Genomic DNA, 22,729 nt, shown 5'->3' with positions numbered 1-22,729 from the left:
ATCATGGCGACACTATCACACCCAACGGCAGTAAACCTATTATAAGTATTGGAAAACGAAAAAGAACTTTTGATTTGTTTAATATTTTGTATAGTCTTTTTTTCTCTATAAATAAATAAATAATAGAATAGGAAGAAAAACAAATAGGAATGTTGCCTGGAGATTGCTGATTCTAGCCCATTACAAAGATCAAAGAGCTACCTTCACTCCTTCGCGTTCGGGTTGGGCCTAAAAATCTACAAGGCCCATACTGCAGCTACATCTACAAACTCAAATGCACCATTTTTCTTTTTTTTTTTTTTTTTTTTTTTAGCACGATCCATGAAATGAAATTGAAAATTACAAACATGGAATTTCACCGAAATCAGATATACAACCATATAATTCTATGTAACGGACAATACACAGCTCAAAAATCCAAAAAATCGTTTCTCAGATCTATCTTTGATCACTATTTGGCGCCTTGAATTGCAGTTAAAGCAAGAAAACAGAGCTGAATCAAATCATACACACAAAAGCAATAGCACAGAGATCCGAATTCTCCACAATATGGAGGCTCCGCAAGGAGGATCCGACAGGGACATATCGAACCACCCGACCTCTTCTCCCATTCTCGTCGTCTCCAATTTCTGGAAAGGTGATCGCTTAATATCTCTACTCCTAGTTCAACTTCAAATTTTTTAGGTTGAATCATAGGTTTTATGCTAACATGAACAATTTGCATAGTTGGTCTTTTTTTTTTTTTTTTTTTTTTTTTTTTTGAATTGGTTAGGTTTCTAGTTTGAATTTGTTGCATTTGATTCTATATTCATTGAATTCTTGTTCAGTAAATTTTATGTTCCATCCTCTGAATTTTTTTTTTTTTTTTTACTTTAGAATTTGGAGTAGAAGTACACTTGAATTGATGTTTAATCATAATGGTTTCAAGTGCAGCATATCTGCTTAAACTTCAAATTTTTCTATACTGTTTGTGCTAGGTTTCTTTTGAATTAATTCATCAATGGCTAATGTTACTTGTTGGAGTAATACTGTTTAGCTATCTACATTTTTTGTCAACCGGAAACAATTATAGGCGTCGAAATATTGGATGGTTCAATGTTGATTTATGTAGCATATTGACATTGCTAAAGAAATAACAGGAGCTTGCTTCATACATTTGTCAAATACTGAGTAACTTCTATTAAGAATAGAGAAGTTGAAAATGCCAAGATAACCTGTTGACTCTACTCTAGTAAGACTATAGTAGAGATGTCATTGGATTTTTTTCAAACTATATAAGAAATTGCTGCAAAGTCTGTGCTACTGCGGCTGGAACTTTCTGTTTTGTTTTTAAGAATAAAGGAGGCGAGATTCTGTTTGGCATTTGCTGAAAATCTCCATGATTCATATGGCTTTGTTACAGGATCAGTTTCGTAACCTTCTCTTGCTTTTTCATCATTTTGTTTTTTCCAGAGTTCTTATTGTATTTAATTTATATCTCTATATGATGTTAAAAAACATGTGAAAATGACAGTAGGACTTAGAAGGAAAACAATTGTGGCATAGTGGACGTGGATATAGATTAAAGAAACTTTGCAATTCCATACACATTTTTTATTTAGGCATTATTTGAAAAAAGTTAATTTCTTTTGCATTATATGGCATTTTTTTATCATAAGCTCCTTGCATGTGGAAAGCTGCATTTTGGTAGTCAAATTTTTCTCTTTTTTGCATAGGTACAAATTAGGAAAGTATTTTGGAATGAGTACATTGTGGTATTCAAAATCTTCCTATTTTTTCTCCTTGAAACCTTATCTTCTTTTCTCTTTCCTTTGCAGAATTTGATTTGGAGAAGGAGAAAAGTGTGTTGGATGAACAAGGGCTGAGGATAGCTGAAAATCAGGAGAATAGTCAGAAAAACAGGCGGAAGCTTGCAGAAAGCACTAGAGGTATTATTTATACTAAAAATAAGGCAAGCATTCTATTGATTAATGGAAAAGGAGAAAACGAGGGAAGCAGGAAGAGAAGTGAAATTATACGTGGAACTTACTTTGTCAAATATAATTCTTTTTCCCATTTATTTGAGAATGGAGTAATTGAAGGGAACTTTGGCATTCTCTTCTCTTTTGTTCTTTATTTTTCTGAACTGTGTTTGCACAAGTTAAAGTCTGATTGCTTAACACTTGCATTTTTTTTAACTTTGTTCTGTTAACAGATTTCAAAAAGGCTTCAGCAGAGGAAAAGTTAAGTTTGTTTAATTCTTTACTTAAGGGCTACCAAGAAGAAGTTGATAATCTTACAAAGAGAGCAAAATATGGGGAAAATGCTTTTCTGAATATATATCAGAAGCTTTATGAGGCTCCAGATCCTTATCCAACTCTTGCTTCAATTGCTGTAAGCACCAGCCTATTCCATTCTGATGTTTTATTGGATTACATTACTATGTAAATTATGAATTTCTACAAATAGTATGCTTCCTTCTATTAAAATAACTTTATGAATCAGCTGTGGGCTTGCTCTCAATAACATATACCCTCGCACTAGTCCTTTCATGTCATATAGCTGACTGTATTAGATCCAGGATGTTTTGGCATGGCCAATAGCATGTGAGCTAATCTGCGCAAGGCAATTTTCTGACGAAATATCTTTATCCAATTAGGTCCTCTGCATTCTCCAAGTAATATGCTAAATGGTTATACTGGTCTACTGGGACTGGTGGATATAATGAGTGGGATTTATGCAGATTTATTCAATAAGATAAAGCCACTTTTAATTTTAACCTAGCTTCTTCTTACCTTGTTTTGTTTATTCCCTGGAGAGGTGCTTACTTATTTATCACTCTAGTAATAGCCTGAAAAAATACATTTCTAATTAATTTTCCTAATTTCTATGATTCAATTGGTGTTGATTACCATGACACTATATTTAGTCTTAAAAGTGAAGCTAAATTTGCAGCAATTCCATTCGAAGAATGTAGTGTATATGATATGACAGTAATTGTGAAGTTATGAAATTGCTTTGATACCCCAATATTGTCCTCTTGATAATTTAATCCGCAAAGATCAACGTTAACATTGAACTTCAGGCATGGTACATTTCGAAAATTAGTAGTTGGGTCCACTCTTGTGAAAACAATCAGGACATTCGCTGTATACTTCCCATGGAAATTGAGAATTATTTTTTTATTTTTTTTTTTTTTTTTGCCTGTTTCTCCTTCTCTCAAACTGAGGTCAACATTTGCTGAGCACTCATTTTGTGTTATGTACTCGTATGCTTAATAGGATTTATCATTTGCCCACTCGTAAAGTCCAATGTAATAAGGGTATGAGTTTCAATTATTATAATAAGCTGCCCAAAATGAAAGTTTTCAACTCTTTAGAATTTAGAGCATATCTCAAGTGAATGCTATCCAAGAAAGTGAAGTTTTAAATGATTAGTGGGTGCTGGAGGAGTTCGCACATAGGACGGAAATGAGGTGGAGATTTTTTTTTTCCTCCCAGTGTATAGGCCCCAAGGTGCAAGCAACCATTTTGGGAACAAGTACTTTTTGTTAGCTCTTTGCTTCGGCTAAATCATAAACATAGGTGGTAAATCATAAATATTTGGACTTGTTCCTTTACACTTCTGTTAAGCATTAGTGTTGATCTAATCTCCTATACATGCTTTTCTTCTATGCAGGAGCAAGATCTGAAATTGTCTGAATTAGAATCTGAGAACCGGAAGATGAAAGTTGAGCTTGAGGAGTTCAGGACAGAAGCAACTCACTTAAAGAATCAGCAAGCAACAATAAGAAGACTTGAAGAGCGTAATCGTCAATTGGAGCAACAGGTAAGCTCTGGACAGAGCAGGAACAATGAGATGTGAGATTTTATAGTTGTTGTGCTATAGCTGCCAGTGTCAGTTACTTGAGCTTCTGTAGACTGCAGAGCTGCAATGTTAAAGTGATATTTGCTTTCTTGTTCTTTTCTTTTCTTTTCTTTTTTTTAATATCGTTTTTTTGTTTGGTTTAGGAGTGTTGGGAGGCATGTTGAGCTTTCTTTCACACAAACTTTAGAGTCATCTGTTTGATCAGTTTTTTCTTATGCAATTTTTAGTCCTCTGAGTTTAAGGCATCAATATTTCATTCTCTGATTAACAATTGACAAAATGTTGACTAATATCTTTAGCTTAAATTGGTTGACAAACTCATTGGGTTTTGAATTTGATTACGTGGTAGATGTGAGCTATAATGAGTAAGCCCTTTGGTTCATGTTGAGATGATAAGAATGGTTTACATACTTTCTGATTTTCATTTCAGATGGAGGAAAAGGTGAAGGAAATAGTGGAGATGAAGCAACGTAGTTTGGCTGAAGAGAACCAGAAAACTCTGGAACTTTTGAAAGAAAGGTATCTGCTGATAAATCATGAGAAATTTCTCTGAAGAATAGGTTCTTCTTGTGCATTGATGTGGGTTGAACTTTTTATTGCATTTCCCCAAATCCTGAAGTCTGACCTTTTCTCATCAGGGAGCAATCTTTGCAAGATCAGTTACGACATGCTGAAGAAAGTGTTGCCAATATGCAGAAATTGCATGAACTTGCACAAAGCCAATTGTTTGAAGTCCGTGCTCAATCAGGTGATATATTAATTCCATGTCATGTCATAAGTATGTTAAGTAATTTATCACATCCATAAAATTGTTCCAAGAAACTCTTATTTCAGCTTCCATCACTTATTTTTAAGAATAGCAAATTTTATACATTTTCATCTTGGATGGATGTACTCTCAATTTTTGTTATGCTTTTTCTTTTCCATCTTTTTATGTTGTCAGAGGAAGAAAGGGCCGCAAAGCAATCAGAAGTCAATCTTCTGATGGATGAAGTGGAAAGGGCTCAGACGCGGCTTCTTAGCCTTGAGAGAGAGAAGGTCAGTTTAACATTTGGTTAATCATACTTGTCTCGGATCCCTTCCATGGGCCACTTATTCAAAACTTGCATCAGTTTAGCTGCTTCCCCTTCTATTTCTTGCCTTTTCATGTTAGACCACCTGCTTGTGTTGTTTAAGGATTATTAATTTGCTGGTTTGCACTGCTGTCAACAATTAAATATGCTAAGAATGAATTGTTCCTTCACGTTCGATTGTGGATTGTCGAATCAATTAAGTTTGTAGAGTTTTATCAAAGACCACTGTCTAGTTAGGCTCCACTGAAGTGTATAAAGTTTTACATATAAGGATTATTTGTCCTTAATGGATAGTATCATTATCCTGCCTTCAAATCTGAGCAGTGATAATTTTTATTTGTCAAAAAAGCTTCTGCATTGGTTAGTTGATCAAATTTAATTGCATTGACCAAAGTATTTAACCCTTTTTCTTTGTGTCATAAGGTAAACATTATTATCATAGTTTTAATAAGATTTTAGTTTGTGATATTTGGTCACTTTGTTTCTATTTTAATCACAAAGAATGTTTGTTCTATATTGTTCTTATTATCTTGCCCACAAATGCAGAATGCTGCACTAGTTCACCCTTCTTCTGTTATTATTCTTATTATCTTCATAGTTACAGTTGATATATGCAAATTTTTACTTAAAGAGATGAGACTGAGCAGTCATTCATCCATTTTTACTTGTCTTTATGGCTATTTTCTTCCAGCAATGGATGCTGAATTCTATATCCCAGGATAAAAAAATATATATATCGCATTAATTAGTTATAAAACATTTATTTGTCTTTTCCCCCCACCATCACCCTGTAGTCCACATTGTATGGGGCATTATTTTTTGGCACTCTGGTCTAATCAGTGTCTATATTAGTTCCTTGGTAATCTAAATTCTCAGTTGGGTGTTACATATCTATAATTTAAGCTGGGAGAAAAGGTAAAAAAACAGTGAAAGAGTTTTTTTTTTTTTTTTTTTGGGTTCATCTCTTCTTAGTGTTGATCATATTTTTGTTTTCATAGCAAGGGTAGCAAAGACTGGCTTATTTCTGTTTAGTGATCCTAATTTTACTTGCAAATCTGCAGGGTCTTCTCCGTTCTCAGTTACAATCAGCAAACGAAGATACAGGAAATAAGAAAAGGTGAGGTACTCTATCATTATTATTACTTATGTTCTACCTAATTTACCATGGTAACTAAAGATCTGATCTTCAGTTCTGCCAGTAATCATTTTCTTCCATGAGGTGTTGTATTAGGTTAATGTTCTGAGATCATTCTGCATTGCTGTGCTTGTAGTGACAGTGCAGATTCAAATAGTGTCCTTGAGAATTCTTTGATTTCCAAAGAGAAGGTTATTTCTGAACTTAACATGGAACTCCGCAATATTGAAGCCACCTTGACGAATGAGCGGGAACAGCACGTAAATGAGATTAAGAAGTTGAACATGGTACTCAATGAGAAGGTATGATACTTTTGTTGCCATAGTGCTCCTTTAATACTTTGAAAATTTATATAAATATAAGTTCATTTCTTATATTTATTTTTAATTCTAATTGAATTCTTTTACTTTATGATTCTTAAAACGAGGAACCATGCCGCCTGTATTATAAGATGTTTCTTGATGGTCATTACCTAGTGACTAGTTTCTAGCTTTTGTTTTGCGCATGGCTATCGATTATCTAGTCCAATGCAGAATGAAGTTCTTTTAAATTAAAGTTTCCTCTCGGTCACTTCAACGTTTGGTTTGAGTTCTAGGTCTACTCAAGTTATATAGGTGCAAAAGCAATGGAATTCATGGAGATTTGCAATATTTAGCCTGCTGATTTAGAAAAAGATTGAGTGCTTTGTAACTGTATATGACTGAGGATATTGGGAAACAAATAGGAAGAGAAATATTTTGATGCATTAGTGATGTGTGATATGTGTGACCAACATTATCATTTGCATACTCTTTTTTTCTTTTGGTTGTTAATTGCTTCTATCCCTCTGTTTGTGCATCCAGGAACTTGCTCTTGAGGAGATGAGAAAAGAGCTTCATGCAAGGCCAACTGCAAAGCTAGTTGAGGATTTGCGTAAAAAAGTGAAAATTTTGCAGGTAATTCCATTACATTCAAGAGTATTCCTAACACTAAATTCGGTTCTAGCCTTGTAAGTGTTACTGAACTTTTACAATATTCAATCAAGCTTTCTCATATGTTCAAGTGGTTTGTAGGTTGCTTATTGATCTAATATAAGAATTTGAAAAATAGAGAAAAGAAACAATATGACTCCTCTGTTCGTTTGGTTGCTACTGTGAGAATCTGCATCCGAGCCATCTGCAGCTCAGCTTTTGATTATAAAGTTTTTAGTCGTTTTAGAAGAAGGAACTTTTACGTCTTTAAGAGTTCTGTTCATGTTATTTTACATGGGTAGGATCAAACTTCCCTTACATGTTATTTGATTTCTGAGGCCTTTAAGATTTAACAGTGTCTCAAAGACATGTAGGCAGGTCTGCATTTTCAGGTATTTATGGATATTAAAAGGAAAATAAAATTCTAACGTCCTTGTCTCCAAAGACCAAACTGATGATAGGCCTTTCTTCTTCGTCTGTTTTTAATTTCCAATATTTCTTTATCTATACTTTGGCCATAATTTTTCTAGTTGGCTGGTGGACTTGGACAAAATTCAGAACTGCTTGTTTTTTTTTAGGATTTAGTTTCTTCATCCTTTTTATCTCAATATTACATGCATCACTGCCTCGGCACTTTGCAATATTTTTGTGCATCTTTAGTAATAGTGTCACCGTTATATGTTATAGGCAGTGGGCTACAATTCCATTGAGGCTGAAGATTGGGAAGCAGCTACTAGCGGGGAAGAGATGAGCAAAATGGAGTATCTTCTTCTCGATAAGAACCGAAAAATGGAACATGAACTCACACAATTGAAGGTATAAAGTAAGATCTGAATTATATTCTTCTTTCATTATTTTGTGGAGGTCTTTTTCTGTTATCATGTTTTATTTTATTCTTTTTCCTTGCTATACTTACTAAATTCATGTCAAAGTTGAGATGAAGGAAGTCTCCCTAATGCTATGGAACAATAGTATCATTAGAGTAGATACACAAATCGCTTTAAATACAAGAAGTGGAGTGGGCAGGTTGGTCCGAGTGGAGAGAAAAAAGAAAAATGGAACTCAAAAACTTTTCTGGCGATTTCCATTTTTCCAGGAGAGACAAATAAGATATCACAACATAGTGGTATCTTGATAGCACCAGTAATGGTAAAAACAAATTCTAAGGAATCAAACAAAGTGAAAATTTGGATCTATGTCCAACAAATCACACCCAACAGAAAAGGTATTTTGTTTTGTTTTTACCAGTAATGCAATGCCAACTAAATGTTATTTGTATTCTGGTTTATCAGTGAGATTTGAATAGGGAATACACTTAGATTGACACCTGTTAAATTGGTCCTTGACAACCTCACCCCTGTTACCACCAAAGCCAAGCTCAGGGTTATGTTGGGAATATTTAGAAGTTGTTAAGGGCCAGTGCATCTATAATATAATTATTTCTCATCTGTTATAATTTAAAATTTTTTCTGCTTTCAGGTTAAACTTTCTGAGAAAGTATCTTTGCTGGAAACCGCTGAGGGAAAGATTGTAGAGCTTACTGCAAAAGTTAATGAACAACAAAAGTTGATACAAAAGTTGGAAGATGATATATTGAAGGTTCGGATCAATGGCTATAAATGTTTTGAAATGCCATGTCCAATAACTTCATTGCTATGCATGCTTCAACTTAACCCACCGTGACTCTTGCAGATGCTTGGATACTTTTACTTGGTTATTCAGAGTTAGAAATGTTCATTAATATGTCATTATCAAGTTCACAATCATTCTAGTTTAGGACATAATTTATTGACTGCATTCAATGATAAGTAATTGATCATCCCGCAGAAAGATAATAAACAAATGATTGAATGCTAAAGCTCTCACTTCATATTACATGTCTGGTATTTGGCAACTCTTTAGTACTTGTTACATTGTTCTTATTGGCTAGAACAGTTATTCAGGTTTATTTGGTTATAAGCTGTGATTTTCCTCCCCATGCCAAATGCCCTGCCCAAAAGATGTAGAAAAACTCTCCAAACTACTTATGTTTTTCCTCTGATGCAGGGGTATAGTTCTAAAGATCGAAAAGGTGGTCTATTTGATGATTGGGATCTTTCAGAGGCTGGAGGGGTCGAGTTATCTGAGGTACTTGTCTCATTCGACCATGTAATCTCCAGAAATACATGCTTCACAATGAAAATTAACGTTCTTCAGTCAATGCTCATTGACATGGTCTTGTGGCAATAATGGAATGTCTAGGCCATGACACTGTTACTTTTAGTCATTAAGCACTGATGTAAGGCAAGTCCTTGTAATACTTGTCTAGATTTATATTTAAAGGTTTAGGATTCAGATATAAATTTACAAAAGGGGAAAAGCGGAATTCGTCAACAGAAGATCAGCTTTTGAAGAGAAAAATTCATCCACTTGCCATTTCCACATGTAGCAAGCACCAATTGCATCAGCTTGCTGAACAATTTCTGCCCTCCTTTGTCTTAAGTGGCCCTATTGCCTTGTTTAGAATAGAGAATCCACACTGGCGCATAAATGAAGTTTTCATGTTAGAATTTATGGCCTGGCATTAGTAAAATTATCCCTTTCTTAATCTTCAGGAACATTCTCTTAATAATTTGCTGAGTGAGGAACAATAAGTCCCTTGAAAGTGTGGAAACCCTGACAGATGAATGCAAGGAGAAGTTCAATGAGTTGGGTATTTTTACATATTATTTGCTTTATTTTTTATTGATAATTGTTTTTGGTTGCAGAATGCAGAACAGAAACATGTATCATCAGATCAAGACCAGAGCTCTATGCTTAAGGTTATCTGCAGTCAGCGAGATCGATTCAGGACACGTTTACGAGAGACGGAAGAAGTAAGTTTTTTTTTTTTTTACATATATTTTAGTTTCTGTCTAACGCATTACAAGTAAATGCATTATTCTTATCACTAGAAGACCATAACTCAGTATGTGAGAATTCTTAAACAATTGTAGGAGGTGAGACAATTGAAGGAGAAGATAGGGATATTAACGGCAGAGCTGGAGAAGACAAAAGCTGATAATGTGAAATTATATGGCAAGATACGCTATGTTCAGGATTACAATCTTGAGAAAGTAGTTTCTAGGGGATCAAGGAAGGTACCTCTCTGCATTTTAATATCTGTCTTCATTTGTATTTCTTTTTTATTAAAATGTTTTGAAGCTTATTTGTATATATAATTTTTTCTGTTATTTGATTATCTTCAGCACGCAGAGGATCTGGAAAGTGGCTTTAGTTCGGATGTTGAGTCCAAGTACAAGAAGATATATGAAGATGATATAAATCCATTTGCAGCATTCTCTAAGAAGGTGGCAATTCTTGTTCTTATCTGGTGAACTAGTTAGTTTTTCATTGATTACATGCTTGCATATTTGATCATATTGTGGTTTCTTGAGACCTATCAAATCTTAATTATTTCTTTTAAATGTTTCTGGTCTTTATTTCATGTAATGAAGGGACACAAATCACAATGTATATTCTATCTGATTTGTTAGGTTTGAGTTCTGTCTTCTGTATTTGTTTAAGAATACTCATTCAACTCCCAACACCCACAATTGACTGACGGTATTAATGGGTAATGATTTGTTTCGCCTGTAAGTTTAATTATTGATACGAAATTATTATGTTTTTAGTTTATCTGTGTACTCAGATGAGATGATTGCCTTTATGTGAACTTACATGGGATTTTATTTGTTAAACATTTATTGACAAATCAGAAATATGTTTGTCAATATAATTTTCAGGGAAAAAATATCCTGAATTCATTGTCCAAAGGATTTGTGCTACAGTGCTGACGGAGCAGTTGGAAATTAACTTAAAAATATCAATTTTATGAGACATATTTTATGCATATGTTGGAACGTTTATATGCAGCATATTCAATAGTGCCTTACTGGAAATCCTGTTTTTGATTTTGGTTTTATCATGTACTAATTGAACTCATAATTCTAATTAGGAACGGGATCAAAGATACAAGGAGTTGGGTTTCAGGGACAGAATCACACTTAGTAGCGGACGTTTCCTTCTGGGCAACAAGTATGATTCATTCCCATTCCTAATTTATACATACATACATACATACATATATGTATGTATGTATTACTCACATGCATTACTCACATAATTTTTCTCTTACTAGTTATTTCCCATCACTAATGCCTTCTTATGTTCATCAAGGCTTCCCAGCTCCATGCCCCCTTCCCCCCTCCCTCTCTCACTCTCTCTCTAACCTCACTGAAAACCAGATTTACTTATTGTATTCTCCTTTGCACTCGTTTTCTTGTTACCCCTTGCTCTTTCACAGCTCTTATTTTTATTTCTTTAATTTGTCTGTTTTCTGTACTAATGGTTTATCCTCATCGATCATCTTTTTCTTAGCTTATGTTTTCAAGAACTAATCTTTTAGATTTAATAGACTAAATTATCCCAAACTTTTTGGCGCATGTTATAATTGTAAATCAATCTTTTCTTTGACCACTATACTGTACCCTAATTTGATAAGTTTGTTGCAATTGTATCCTATGGTCAGAATTTGAAAAAATTAATATATTAGTAGTATTTATCGGAATAAAATTTTAATTTCGAGCTTTTTTTTCAAATTTCTGTCTTAACCCTCTTTCTTCTCTCTCAGATTCTCTCTTCCCCGCTCCTTTTGAGTAGTTTTTCATGAATTTGATGTTCATTTATTTTAAATGCAAGTTAATATTGACTATGTGCATTATCTACTACATGTTAACCTTTTCTTCCCCCCCTTGAAAATTTCTTTAACTTGAGATATCTTATACTTGAATTGCCTTCCTGGCCAATATATACTAATATTTCTTTTTTTTATCCCATTAATGAAAGAGTGTTCTTCTTTTTCTTTTTTTTTTCTTAACACAGTTACTCCATTGCAGGTATGCTCGAACTTTTGCATTTTTCTACACCATCGGGTTACATATCCTTGTGTTCGCCTGTCTCTATCGGATGTCAGCTCTGAGCTATCTTAGGTAAATCATTTTTCATCGACTTCTATTCGTATGCATATTCATCTTAATGTTTTTATGTAAGTTATTTAACTGTACATTTTTTTTATTTGCAGTAACGAAGGGGAACCCTGTATCGGAGATAAAAACAAGAACCTACCTCGTGCACTTTAGTTTATCATCTGTACTAATTTTGTCTGGTTTTTGCTCATAAAATGGAAATTAGTGTTGAATTATCAATAGAAAGGTTATACAATGTACATACAACAAAATGACACATTTTTCAATTTACTTGTATTTGTCTTGCCAAAGTTTGAAGATGCAATGAAAATAGCCACTGGAATTTATTTTTTAATTTAGGGGCATGAATTCACTCGCATTTCTTTCAAAAAAAAAATCACGATTTGTTATTTTCTTTTTTCTCTTTCTGTGAAATAATACCGACTCGTTTGTATTAAATTGCTTTATTGGATTGACTGTGTACAAATGGATCTGTGTAGCAAGAATAAGTATTTTCCATGAACATCAGTAGGTAATTGCAAGTTTGTAACCGGCAAAATAGTATCGTGTCTATGTTTGGAACAAATTATGTGGAGAAATTATTAATATTTAATTCAGTAAGTAATGGAAGTCATGTGTGAAATTTTCTTAAAAATACTGTAGTATCCAAGTCAATAATTCACGGAACTGGAGCGATGGGCTTCAATAAATTTTGAGTTCAATAGCTTGGAATAATTCAAAGATAAAATGAATGCATTTGTTTTTTCTTTACTGTCTTTTAAATTAATTAATTTAGTTATTTTAAAATTAAATCACGTGGTTTTTTTTTTTTTAGATTTAAAAAAAATCAAATTTTAGCAGTTACATCTTTTTGTTTTTAACATTAGATATTGGTAAAACACAGTTCAATTAGATTTTTGCAAATAAATCCTACAGCCCAAAAGGGTTATATTCAATTGAAAAAAAGAAAGAAAGAATTTGTACAATTTGTATTAAAAAAAAAAAAAAGACAGAATATTTTCTTATTCCAAAAAATAAAAAAAGAAAACTTAATAATGTTCGAATTGAGGAAAAAAAAACGAATAATTTTCTGTTAACGGAGACGAGTATGAACACATCCTGAGGAGACGGCCAAGGGAAAGGGGGAAATAAATTAGTAAGGATTGGTTTAGGGTTTATAAACAATAGGTCGTTGTAGTATAGTGGTGAGTATACCCGCCTGTCACGCGGGTGACCCGGGTTCGATCCCCGGCAACGGCGACATTTTTTTTCAATTTTTTAAAAAAATTAATTAAACTATATATAAATAATTGTTGAGATTTTTAATTTAATTATTTCTTTTGCAATTATTTTCTCTGGTCAAGTTCAGTTCCGGTCAGGATTTAGGATCAGTGGAGGTAGAGCGCCTCCTCTCCTTTTCCCTCTTCTACCTCAAAACCCTAATTATATTACTGAGCCAACCATGAAAATAGGTTCATGTACTGCTGCAATATCATCATCAATCTCCGCCACCTTACGATTCCAAAACAATAATACTCTCCGTTCTTCTTCTGTTTCCTTCTTTCCTTTGAAGAGAAGCATGTCTCTAATCCCTATTCATTGTTCTTCTGCTTCTCCTTTGTCTTCTACTGCCGGTTCTCCTGCCGCCGCCACCATCCATACGGCGTCCGATGAGCCTGTGGCCAAGCCAAAGCAACAGCCTTGGCTCATTGTTGGCCTCGGTAATCCTGGCAAAAAGTATCAAGGCACTCGCCATAATGTATGTACTTTCTCTCTCTCTGTTTCTCTATTTTATTTTATTTTTTTTAAATGAAGCTTTTATATACATATAAAGCTGCCCGATGTATATTATTTTTTAAATAGGTGGGTTTTGAGATGGTGGATGCTTTAGCTGATTCTGAAGGAATACCAATGAGTAGTGTTTCCTTTAAAGCTCTGTTTGGAAAAGGTTTCTACAATTCTAACTCCATTGCTTTTTATGCTATTCTACATTTAGCTAATATTTCAATTTAATGAAGTCCGCAACTTGTCCTGCTTTTCTGTAAATTTTTGTTTAATTGGGAGAAATTAGTCCCTGAGCATCAACTTTTTTGTCTTGGTCAGCTGTTTCTGTTTCTGCAAATTGTCTCATGTTAGCCATATCTCCATTCTATTTTCACTGTGGTGAAAAGTAATATGGCAATGATTGCATCTTTGCTGGAGTTATGCATGTTCAAAATAGCTAAAGTTTTTTATACACTCAATTGGTAAATTTAATCCCTCTGAATGATACAGAAACCTTTTATTTCGTAGGCTGCCCCTAGGTGAGCAAATGTTGATTTACATAAAAGATGGAATAGAGAGAGTGACTCCAGTTTTCCGTTGACAAATGAGTGTATTTAATCTTTGAATGAACTTGTGAAAAAGAAAAAAAGAAACTTCAGTGGATGTAGCATATTTGTTTTGGCTGGATGAAACATGTCAGTATTTGATCGTATAGCTGTTGTTGTAATTTGGAATATTTAAGGAGAAGCTGTCCTTAACTTTAGGAATCAAGGACTGCCATTGCAATTGCTATTGGAAAAAAATCGTTCTTTTAGCATTTTATTTTTCTGTTTTTGTTTAGCTAATATTCAACATCACTGGAGAATGATATATGATTGGCCTTTTTTCTCAGATGTACTTTTTCACATAATTGGAAATTTATGTTCAATTGTTTATTTTCAATTTCCGTCAGCAGTTAAATCTTCTTTTTTTCTTTTCTTTTTTTTTTTGTCTTTTTTTTTTTAAAGAGAACAATGAAGAGTTGGGATAAACAAGTTAAATATAGTATGTGAACCTTCACAATGGAGCTCCTATACCATTGTAGCATCCTTGATCATATTTGATTCACTCTGGAATTGGGAACAAAATGCAATTTTTTGAATAGGATTCCAAACTTTGGTTTGGTTCACAAGGAATCCAAAATTTTTTTTTGATATTTGTATGTTTGAATATTTTCGATTTATATTGAAAAGATATATATTTTTAGAACACCTGTTTTAATACAAACAACAAATTCTATTTGATTATTTAAAAAATAAACTTGGAATAAAGATTCTTTGAACTTAGACATACACTCATTCTCATCCCAAGGTGAACCAAACAAGCCCTTTGTGGATCCAAACAGGTGTTGGAACATGTTTTTCATTCCCATTATGGCCATGGAGGCTGGAGCTACAAAGTTTTGATAAAGGGCCTAAAATTAAGAAGTATATAATTTAAATATAATTTGCATTCTCTGAAATCCTAGTTTTGAGGAAGATCATATGTGAAATTTTGTAAATTTTCATTCCATTTTCCCAAATGATAGTCACTAAACTAAAGATTTGCTTATTCCAGGTTTTATTGGAAATGTTCCTGTAATGCTTGCCAAACCACAAACTTTCATGAATGCAAGTGGTGAGTCTGTAAGTAAGCTAATCTGGTAGGATCTGTACATTTACATATGGTCAAAGTCTTTCCTTCAGTCTATATTTCTAAAGCTCTGACAGGGATTGGTTATTCTGATTCCTTTTTTAGGTTGGTGCTATTGTCTCATACTACAAGGTCCCACTGAAGCAAGTACTCTTGGTAAAACAATAGAGTTTCTCTGCTATCGACTTACACACTATGTTTTTGTCATGCTATATTTGATCTCGTACGTCTTTGTTGCAGGTTTATGATGACTTAGATTTACCTTTCGGTAAGTTGCGACTATTGCCAAAAGGTGGACATGGAGGACATAATGGGTACTTTTCTTCTCTCTTATTCTTATTGAATAAACTTTTGTAATTTTGGTTTTAATTTGCATCATATCAATGGGCTTCATGCTTACCGTTCACAGTCTTGGTGTTCTGAAACATAATCATCCAAAACAAGATAAACAGACAGCCATAATATTCTTCTTCCATTTCCAGATTCAAACCTAGGACCATTCAGTTTAATTTGAAACTTGTAATTTCATGTTTTATTTCTTGCAGTCTCTTTGTTAAAAATGATATATAACTCTACCCTGGCATTACATTACGTGTCCCTTTCTAAAGGGCATTTTCACCCTTTCTTCTTTTTCCTTTTCATGGACATGCCTATTAGTTTTGAGCTTTTTAACTAGACTAAAAATTGATTTCTCCATGAATGTCTGAAAAATAATGAATTTTCATGAATGGGCACATGGAAGAATCTTGCTAAAATGACTTGCAGTTTATGATTATTGTTTTGCTGTCATCCAGGATGAGAAGTGTTATTGATCACTTCAAAGGAAGTCGTGATTTTCCTCGTTTAAGAATTGGTAGGTTGCTTTGCTCTATCACATTAGCTATATTCAACAGATTCTCCCCATTTTACTGATGTATTTGTGAAACCATTCTAGGCATTGGTCGACCTCCTGGGAAAATGGATTCAGTAAATTTTGTTCTTCGCCCCTTCAACAAACAAGAGCGTGAAGAGGTACGATAAAATTTACTTTCGTACTCAAGACAAAAGGTATCTTTATGGAAATGGAGATTGAATTTCCTTGGCATTTCTTTTTTCAGTTGGATTTTACATTTCAACAAAGTATACAAGCCATTCGAATTCTTTTACTCGAAGGGTTTAATAAAAGTGCAACATTTGTCAACACTGCCAAACCAATGGAGCAATATAGTTAATAACTGCATTTAGTAGTAATATTGTGGTAAATGCTCTTTTGAGGTGAAATGAAACCGAAATTTTTTGAAATGAAGAGATCACTTTCAAGCTTTGGAAGTCATAATTGGAGTTTGAGATGTTGGAAGAGCAGAGCAGGCGCATTTGACATTATTGATTTAGAACCAGTTAGGTGTACTTTTGATTTTTTTTTTTTTTCCATTATTATATTTGTTGTAAAAGGAAAAAGCAAATTATGAATCTGTTTCTAGTTTCTCCAGAAAATTCCTGGAGCTGTTGAACAAGATAAGATTGTTTCACATGAGAATAGTTTTTATAGATGGAGAAATTATTATTGTCATATTGTGTGAACATATGATAATTTAAGAATTGATGCCTCAATTAAGCTTTGACCTAATTGTTGTGCACAATGAGATATTGGTGGGAGATGATTCAGTTTACGAGAATTTGACTTGTTATAGGCGGAAGAGCATTTTCTGCCATGATTGTCTGCGTCCAACAAGTAATTATTTGGTCCCAAACTAATTTATGAAATACCATCAATGTGTAAAGGAGAATTACCAAGGTAATCTTCTTTTTTTTTAATCGTTTGAAATTAAAAATTAAATAAGATAATATAATTTTTTAGAGGAATAAAAGTCAATTTAGTCCCTGAATTTGTTTAGTTAGCATGATAAAAAAGTCAGATTTGACATTTTGGGATAATTTAGCCTTTGAATTAGTATAAAATGATTAAAAAAATATGATTTCATTTTGTAAGTCAATTTAACCTTTGAACTTGTTTTGATTTTTATAAATTAATAATTGATTTAATTTAACATGATTGACTTTTTATCACTTTTTGTCCTCTACTAATAACACTCAGATAAAATGTTTCCAATAATTATGAATATAAATTTAAAATTAATAAAAATATCATTTTTTGTCATAATAAATTTATAAACATATAATATAGCTTTAATTTATTCAATATGAAAAATACATAGATTTCATAAGCGATAATAGAGTTTAATTTAAAATGTTCAAATTAATATATATTTATAAATTCAAAACCATCAATCAAGAGATACAATATACTTTATATTATCATTTTTCTATATTTTATGATTAGTTAATTTTTTTCAATAAATTAGTCAATTAGATTCCAATTACAGTTTTAATAAATATCTATATAATGATTTTCATCTTGTAAGTATAACGAAGAATTAGAGATCAAATAGATTCAAAATGTCAAATATGATGCTTTTAATCATAATGATTTTCACATTATAAATACGAGAATTACAGGTAAAATTGAATTAAAATGTCAACTATGATTTTTTTTTAATCATTTTAAATAAATTCACAAGTTAAATTAGCTTGAAAAGTGAAATCGGATATTTTGAATCATTTAATACAAGATCAAGGATTAAATTGGTCTAAAAGCTCTAATATGAACTTTTTTAACCGGCTAAACAAGATTAGGAACTAGGTTAGCCTTTACTCCTTTTACATACCAACTATTACTTTTTTTTTTTTTTTGAACTTTGTAGTAACTAGTAGTATTGAATTATATTAATGAATAAAAATATGTTCATGTATTAATAATGAATTTCTTTAAATGTTACAAAATTAAAGGAACTAAATAGTAATTTTACCTTTTACAAAACGGTCATTAACAAAGCTTTTTATGGATATTGTAAATAGATTTGCTTTTTCTTATTTTTATTCGCAAATAAATTTATTTAGCTCATACATAACCCTTTTAACGGTGGAAAAGTAAAACGTATATACGAGGGCAGAGTCCGTGGAACATAATACAATTTCACCTCACGTCATAGTCATAGTCATACACGGAGACAAAATAAAACGGACATAAGACCTGCCGACAATCACGCTATTTGTCCAATTTGTGGGACCCAACTAGACTAGTGCTCGTGTGTGCCCACATTAATTTCTCGGTCCCGTCCCGTCCTCCACTGCTGTGGGCCCATTCATGTGATCTGTCCGCCATTTCACGGACTTCAATGCAACCAACCCCCGCGGCCCCCACCCACCTCTTTCTTTTATTTTAATAGTAGTAATATTTAAATAAAATCAAATTAAAAATTAAAAACTAGAAATAAAGAAAAACCACCAATCACTTATTCCCTACGGACAGACAAACCTCCTCCCGCCCGAGAGAAGATTATCCCGTCCCTCCATTTCTCGTCGCCACGTGTCACACATGCAAGCTATCCTTTTCCTTCCTCCCGGTTTTTTTTTTTTAATGTTTTAATTTCCTTGATTGTCCTAACAAATTCAACAAATTTACTACACATGCCACTGAACTTATAAATTATAAATAGCAACAGATAACATTACAATTATGGTTAATTAATGACCCCACCAACCTACACTCTCCACCAGTCTCCTCTATTTGGAATTTATTTAGATGGGCCCTACTTGCGTCCACCCATCCATTGCACTCGCACTCCTTTCCTTTTCCTAATTCAATATGATAGTAACTAATGGCAATTTACCTTTTTAACCAGGAATAAAAAGGTCATCCCAATCCAAAAAAAAAAAAAAAAAAAAACACGAGAGAGAAAAAGACAGGAATGGCCAATCTATCTACTGCGTACTTAACATTTATCGGTCGAAAACCCAACGCGATTATTAGCCAGGTCAAAGCTGACACGTGTGCCCTGCTGTTGTACGTTCCCTATTATTGACAGCGACGACGTCGTTGGAGCAAACGCAAAGCAATAAGTGCCGTCCGAGTCCACCGGAATCAGGTAATTCATCGCTGGCAAATTCCATGATTGTCCTTGCGAGAAGTGGAACGACACCGTTGGGACCTTAACGCTATTTTGGCCGGATAGATCATAACACGTGTCGAATAAGGCTACACCGCTTGTTGATTTCAAGTGCTGAGTCATGCTCACGAACGCGTCTCTTAACGAGCTGTATGCCTGGCTCTGTAACCGAGTTATGGCAGTTCCACAATCGACAATGACCCCGCCGTTACCGGACTCGTCTAGCTGGAAAATTGACTCTGGAATTGACAGCATATGACCACCGATGCTAATTCCGGTGAGTCCAACGTAGTAAAACGTATCGATTTTTCTACTTTTCATCAACGGAGCTATAACTGAGTCACCGACCGATCCCGAGTTGAAATCTAGCGTTGAAGATCCGGATGAGTCGCGATTCACTAAACAGTAAGAAAAGGACGACGCTTTGAGTTGAGATACTAATGAGAGTGGACCACCACCGAGCCCAAGCAATCCAGCAGAGCCGACGAACAGTCCTTCATTATCATGACCGCAACCTAAAGCAATATTATTTACAACCCCTGAGCTTCCAAACGACACCGTTTCAGTAACAAAGTCGCCAAAAGTGAACGATCCGTCGCCGTAATTGACTTGGTAAAGACATTGACCGCTCCGGCAACTAGACATTTGAAGAGAGTTACACTGTTGAGAGGCACAGGAAAGCGGGCGATAGCTAGACGATGCCGATGGAGTAAAGATAGGATCCGCTTGTTGGTAACAATCGGAGCAAGGCTCGCATTGGAGCCAGGTGATGTCACTTCCGGTATCCAAAACCATATAGAATGACTTTTCCGGGTTACCGACTCCGACCCGAGAGAAATACTCGCCGCTGCCTTGACTAGTACCTGAAGTAACCGGAGTGGAAAAATCCTCCGGCTGGATCTCAGTCACTAAAGGCTTGAGATCATTTTTGGAAATGCCATTAACTGCCAGTTCAACTTGGGTGGTAATAGCTTTGACTCGGGATGAGTCACGCTGGAGTCGTGAAAGGACTAAACTTTTGTAGTCTTTGTGTCGGGTTTTGTAAATAGTTTCACGAGAGTGAAGGGTAAGCGAGAAAGAGAGTGAGGAATTGGAAAATGAAGGACTGGTTTGTTGTCCCAGTTGGTTAAATGGGTTTGCGGTCTTGGAGTCGAAGGAGAGGATGGAGAGAGCCTGTTGAAGAGAAGAGGAGACATCGAGAGTTGTGGTGGCGGCGGTTTCTGGTAAGTTGCGAGAGAGAGTGAAAGGAAAGGAAAGAGAAAGAGAAAGGAAAATGGTAAAGCAAAAGTATAGCTTTGAAGATGCCATTTTTCTTTCTCTGTCTACAGGTTGCAGAAGGAGAGAAGTTGGTGTGTGGGATTAGCAGTGGAGTTTGGTTTTATCAAGAGAAAAATAGGGGAGAGAGAGAGAGAGAGAGAAAGAGAGAGTTAATGGGAAAAAGCTAACGTCATGGTCGAGACGAGAGGGAAAGAGACGGTAAAGTTTAAAAGCAGTATGGAGTTACGAATATGGACAAAGAAATTTCAACCATATTTTAATTATTTTATATTTTAGTTTCTACATAAGAAATAAAACATTTTATTTATTAATTTTATAGATTATGCAATTAAAAATGATAAATTTTCCTAAAAGTTTATAAACTTTTTAGTTTTTAATTTCATAAATTTTTAAATCGTCCATCTAAGCAAGGCTTAACAACTCTATAAAGCAGTTCGAGTAATCATATAGAGTAATTCTAATATAGGTCAAATGAATATGTTCGAATAGCATATTTAAAAGATAAAAAAAATAATAATTTCATTTAAAAATAAAATAAAATAAAATTTAAATAAATTAACTCTCCTCACGTGAGTTTTAATTTATGTATCTCATATCTAATCACCATAATTATTTTAATTTTTTGCCTAATATATCAAAATATACTGAAATTTGTAGATTTACAATTTCAATTTAGTTTGATATTTTTATTAATTTTTAATTTCAGTTTAATTTTGATGTTTTGTAACAATAGTATCCTAATTACAATTAACGATGAAATAACAAATGAAGAGTATTTATTTATTTATTAAAAAATAATAATAATAATAATATTTTGAAATAAGAATCATATCTTTATAGATTTATAAATATATTACTAATATTTCTTTGTTTTGGATAATCATGCTGCCAACCCAGTATTTCATAAACACATAAAATATATTAAAATAAACCGTGACTTTATTTCACAACACATTCAAATCACGACCATTACTCCCATATTGATTTTCACAACACTGGTGGGTGGATATCTTCACCGAGGCACTTGGCCGTAATCGTCCTCATCTGCCATTAGTCAAGTTGGATTTCTCGCAACTTGAGGGAGAGTGAAGGAAATAGAAAATGCTTTATTTAAAGACTTATCTTGTTAAAATATGTTCTGTGGGATTTGTTTTTTAGGGTAAAAATTTTATTTAGATGGATCCATAGCTCTATTTACGATTAAATTAATGAAAATAATATTTTTTTTTATTGAAATGAGAGTATTTATGACTATATATTAAAAAAAAGTCGAAATAATTTTAAAAAATTTTTATTGTGACTAATTTTGGTCCATAAGTATTGACTCGGTCTATTTCCGTTTTTAGTTAATTGCAAATCTTGTAGTTGAAATTCAATTGGTTGCAATCTTATAGTTGGAAATTAATTGGTTGCTTTTTTTCAAGATTGATTAGTTTTTGTTTATTCATGCTTCAAGTGGGTGTGTGTAGTGTTCCATGAATTTGGTTAGATATGCCAAGACTGCTGTTACCTTCGTTTCGAAAAATTAGTTCACTTTTTATAAAATAACACAGATTAAGAAAATAACAATTATTACTGTTAAAAAATAATTTTATTTATATAATTTTTCTATTATACATATCTTAGATAATACACGAACAATTATTATATTGAAATAATAAATAAGAATTGATGAGAGTTATTGAAATAAAATAAAATTTAATTAGAGTATATTAAACAATTTAAGGATGAATTATAAAAAAAGATTGAGATAAATAAAAAAATAAAAGATGGACTATCTTTTTAGTAAAGAGGGAGTATATTTTAGCTTGGCATATATATATATATATATATGGGATTTTTATTTTCTTTCAATCTTGATTATTGTTATGACCTTCATAGTAAACTAAAAGAAACAATTATTATACACCAAATTTATTACATAAACCTATCACTAACAATTCAAAAACTTCTATCTAAATTTGAAATTACTGTGATTGTTGAAGCCTTGAAAATTCGATTCATTCCAAGGCAAGATACTCTTTCAATAAAGGCTGATTTC

The 22,729-nt window shown here is 33.3% G+C and overlaps 3 protein-coding genes and 1 non-coding gene across 4 annotated transcripts; 3 read left to right on the top strand and 1 right to left on the bottom strand.

Annotated features, from left to right (window-relative positions):
• Positions 1 to 332: 332 nt before the first annotated feature.
• Positions 333 to 12,344, top strand: LOC105650658 (protein CASP). The gene is made up of 19 exons (XM_012237594.4): positions 333 to 637; positions 1,818 to 1,928; positions 2,195 to 2,373; positions 3,658 to 3,807; positions 4,277 to 4,365; positions 4,485 to 4,594; positions 4,790 to 4,884; positions 5,981 to 6,036; positions 6,191 to 6,356; positions 6,897 to 6,989; positions 7,692 to 7,820; positions 8,484 to 8,603; positions 9,051 to 9,131; positions 9,752 to 9,859; positions 9,980 to 10,123; positions 10,232 to 10,333; positions 10,981 to 11,060; positions 11,921 to 12,013; positions 12,106 to 12,344. Exons 1-19 carry the CDS (start codon positions 550 to 552, stop codon positions 12,161 to 12,163), a joined length of 2,052 nt encoding a protein of 683 aa, XP_012092984.1. The 5' UTR covers positions 333 to 549; the 3' UTR covers positions 12,164 to 12,344.
• An 833-nt stretch (positions 12,345 to 13,177) lies between these two features.
• TRNAD-GUC (transfer RNA aspartic acid (anticodon GUC)) lies at positions 13,178 to 13,249 on the top strand. The gene has a single exon. It is a non-coding gene; the product is annotated as a tRNA-Asp (tRNA).
• Positions 13,250 to 13,314: 65 nt separating this feature from the next.
• LOC105650659 (Peptidyl-tRNA hydrolase family protein) lies at positions 13,315 to 16,973 on the top strand. The gene is made up of 8 exons (XM_012237596.4): positions 13,315 to 13,748; positions 13,853 to 13,937; positions 15,350 to 15,417; positions 15,530 to 15,580; positions 15,665 to 15,738; positions 16,219 to 16,277; positions 16,359 to 16,435; positions 16,522 to 16,973. Exons 1-8 carry the CDS (start codon positions 13,452 to 13,454, stop codon positions 16,633 to 16,635), a joined length of 825 nt encoding a protein of 274 aa, XP_012092986.1. The 5' UTR covers positions 13,315 to 13,451; the 3' UTR covers positions 16,636 to 16,973.
• A 1,948-nt stretch (positions 16,974 to 18,921) lies between these two features.
• ASPG1 (Eukaryotic aspartyl protease family protein) lies at positions 18,922 to 20,859 on the bottom strand. The gene has a single exon (XM_089721786.1). It carries the CDS (start codon positions 20,716 to 20,718, stop codon positions 19,237 to 19,239), a length of 1,482 nt encoding a protein of 493 aa, XP_089577912.1. The 5' UTR covers positions 20,719 to 20,859; the 3' UTR covers positions 18,922 to 19,236.
• Positions 20,860 to 22,729: the final 1,870 nt, after the last annotated feature.

The sequence above is a fragment of the Jatropha curcas genome, chromosome 5 (genome assembly GCF_041381405.1).
Source record: "Jatropha curcas cultivar XTBG-Jc1 chromosome 5, XTBG_Jcur_1.0, whole genome shotgun sequence".
Classification (NCBI taxonomy): domain Eukaryota; kingdom Viridiplantae; phylum Streptophyta; class Magnoliopsida; order Malpighiales; family Euphorbiaceae; genus Jatropha; species Jatropha curcas.
Note: the sequence above shows the minus strand (reverse complement) of the source record. Positions and strands in the feature narration are given on the sequence as shown.